General features: G+C 46.4%; 1 protein-coding gene across 1 annotated transcript; it reads right to left on the bottom strand.

The window, feature by feature from the left end:
- Positions 1-214: 214 nt before the first annotated feature.
- Positions 215-1,648, bottom strand: LOC118756836 (the record flags this gene model as incomplete). Its single annotated transcript, XM_036491573.1, has 1 exon — positions 215-1,648. A coding segment is annotated over exon 1 (1,434 nt), but the record flags the coding sequence as incomplete, so codon positions are not given.
- Between the last annotated feature and the right edge of the window lie 1,330 nt (positions 1,649-2,978).

The raw sequence follows: 2,978 nt of genomic DNA, 5'->3' as shown, positions 1-2,978 counted from the left end.
CACCACGGGACGCACAGTCAGCGGGATTATCAGCTGATCGCACATGGTGCCAATGCTGGCGAGGGCAAACATCGAGTATGTCTGCAGTACGGTTACACACGAACGGCGTCCATCTACGAGGGGGCGATGAAAGCCAGTGCAGCACGATTTCAGAATCGCTCCAACAATACATATTCGCAATTTTCAAGGTGAGAGAGGTAGTAATAGATGTTACCAATTTGGTTAGCAAATGAGCGGCGCTTAATTCCAAGCGCGGAATTGACAGGGGCTTTAACGGGGCAACCCTGGTTTTTGCGGCAATTAAATTTACAACGAAGGAATCGTCACTTAGCTTGGATCTACTATAAACTGCAGCTGCGTATGCCGACGATGAGGCATCTGCAAAGCCGTGGATTTCGATTGAGACGCCGGCTGGAGCTATTTGACGTGGAATCCTGACATTGGAGAGATAATGCAACTCGGATAGTATTTTCTTCCAGTGATCACTCAAAGTAGGTGGCAGCTTAGTATCCCAGTCGAAACCTTGACACCAAGTTTCTTGTAAAAGTATTTTAAAGAGCACGACACTCGGTGACACCAGACCAAGAGGATCAAAGATTTTGGCTGTTGTCGATAACACACTGCGCTTCGTTGGCTCGCTGCATGACTCAGGCAATTTAGTTGCTATCTGGAACTCGTCCGTGTCAGGGCTCCACTGTATTCCAAGCAATTTAACACATAAAATGTTGGGCTCGGAAGCGATGTCGATTGGGCTACGCTCACACAGCTCTCTTGGTAAGGTTTCCAACAACGGTTTGCAATTCGAACACCATTTTTGTAACTTAAAATTTGCACGTTTTAGTAGCTCGATAAGTTCAGTTTTAAGCTGGAGTAGCTCGTCGACGTTATCACATCCGGTAGCTATGTCATCGACATACGTATCATTCAATATTACACGCGCTGCAAATGGGTAGGTTACCTTATGGTCTTCTGCCAGTTGCTTGAGAACACGTACAGCAAGAAAAGGCGACGCAGCAAGGCCGTAGGTTACCGTGAGTAGTCGGTAATGCTCCACTGGTGAACCCGCATCCTCCCGCCAAACGATTCGTTGGAATTTAGTATCAGAATCTGATACCATAATGCCGCGAAACATTTTCTCTATGTCAGCTGAGAAAACGTAACGATGCTGACGAAAACGAATACACACGCCAAACAAATCACGCTGAATGGGTGGGCCAATATGCAAACGCTCGTTAAGTGAGTAGCCACCAGAATCTTTGCAGGATCCATCAAATACGACTCGGCATTTCGTGGTTGAGCTGTCTGGTTTGAGAACTGCGTGATGAGCCAGATAAAAACACTCCGATGGATGGCAGTCAACTTCCTGCGGCGTAATACGGGCCATATGGCCAAGCGACAAATACTCACGCATAAAATTTATGTATTGACTCTTCAGAAATGAGTCACGTTTGAAACGGCGTTCCATATATTGTAATCTGGTGACAGCTTGCGAAAGAGTTGATGAAATTGCCGGTGCCTTTTCCTTGAAGGGATATTTGACTACGTAGGTACCGTCAGTACGACGCGTGTGAGTACGAACAAAATGGGCCTCTGCTGGATCTGCCATATTGATCTTTTCTGGTGTAGGTTTGACATCCTCGACTTCCATAAATGACCGAAACAGCGCATCAATGTTAACGGTAGCATGATGATCGCCACGATGATGAAGAAATATTCACGGTCTGAACAGGAATTTGCGATGTTAACTTGCTGAGAATATAAGCGTGTATATCTAGTGTCGAGTCGTTCAATTTAGAGCTTAAAGTGAAGTACACCCGACCTCGCGTTACTCCGGCATTGCAGGCTGATAGACCAGAAACTGATATACGACCGTTTGTACGTGATAGACCGACACGTTGTACAAAGGCTTCTGACACAAATGATATTGTTGATCCAGAGTCCAGCAATATTCGACAGCTTACCCGATTTCCCCATTTGTCATCGACTGCGGCCACCACCGTTGGGAGAAACGTGTGAGGCATAGCAGCAGTAACGGAGGTTAAAGTGCTGACCGGTGCTTGCTTTAGTGTTGGCGTGTGCATACGCTGCGTAGTGACAGCAGGTACTTGCTCATTTTGATCCCAACTATTTTGTGCTGATGAAGGAAAAGAAGTAGAAGAGGGCGTGAGGGCAGACCGTTCATCATGCAGAAGTGTATGGTGGCGTGAGCTACATTTTTTACAGCTATGCTTCGATTGACAAGAGCGCACGGAATGCGTAGAGGCAAGGCAATTAAAACATAGCTTTTGTTTTTGTACAGCTGCCCGACGTGACGACGGTGATAACTGTTTGAATTGAGCGCATTGCCAAAGCGTGTGATTGTCCGTACAAACGACGCATTGTTTGTTCTTCCTGTCATCAACATTTGCCAACAAAGCGACGCGACGTGAGTGGGCTGAGCGGGGAGGTAAACACGCCTCAAATGTGTCACAGCGATGAGAAAGAAACTCGAGAAACTCGCTAAACCCTTTTTCGCTCTGGTTATCGCATTTGTCTGCCCACTTTTTCCGCGTTTCTTCGTCTAATTTATTAAGCAAGAGTTGAGTTAGCCATGGGTCGCGGGATGTGACATTCAACGCGTCCAGACCTCTGATGGCTTGATCTGCTCCATCAACTATTTGGCGAAGTACCGATGTGTTAGTTGAAGAGAGGGTGGGAAGAGCCAAAAACGATTGCACCAGTGATCTAATTATGAGCGGTTTGCGGTCGTACCTTTTGACTAAGCGGTCCCATGCCTGCTCATAATTGTCTTCGGTCACACGGATATGTTTTATGCTGGCTAAGGCATCGCCTTCTAGATATGAAACCAAATATTGAAACTTTTGCGTACGGCTCAACCCTGACTTTGTTCCCACTGCGCTAAGAAACAAGTCGCGAAAAGTAATCCAGTCGTCGTATTTCCCGTTGAACTTAGGTAACTGAATTTTCGTTAGGTGAAC

The sequence above is a fragment of the Rhagoletis pomonella genome, unplaced genomic scaffold (genome assembly GCF_013731165.1).
Source record: "Rhagoletis pomonella isolate Grant_MI unplaced genomic scaffold, Rhpom_1.0 Rhpom_scaffold_12429, whole genome shotgun sequence".
Classification (NCBI taxonomy): Eukaryota; Metazoa; Arthropoda; class Insecta; order Diptera; family Tephritidae; genus Rhagoletis; species Rhagoletis pomonella.
Note: the sequence above shows the minus strand (reverse complement) of the source record. Positions and strands in the feature narration are given on the sequence as shown.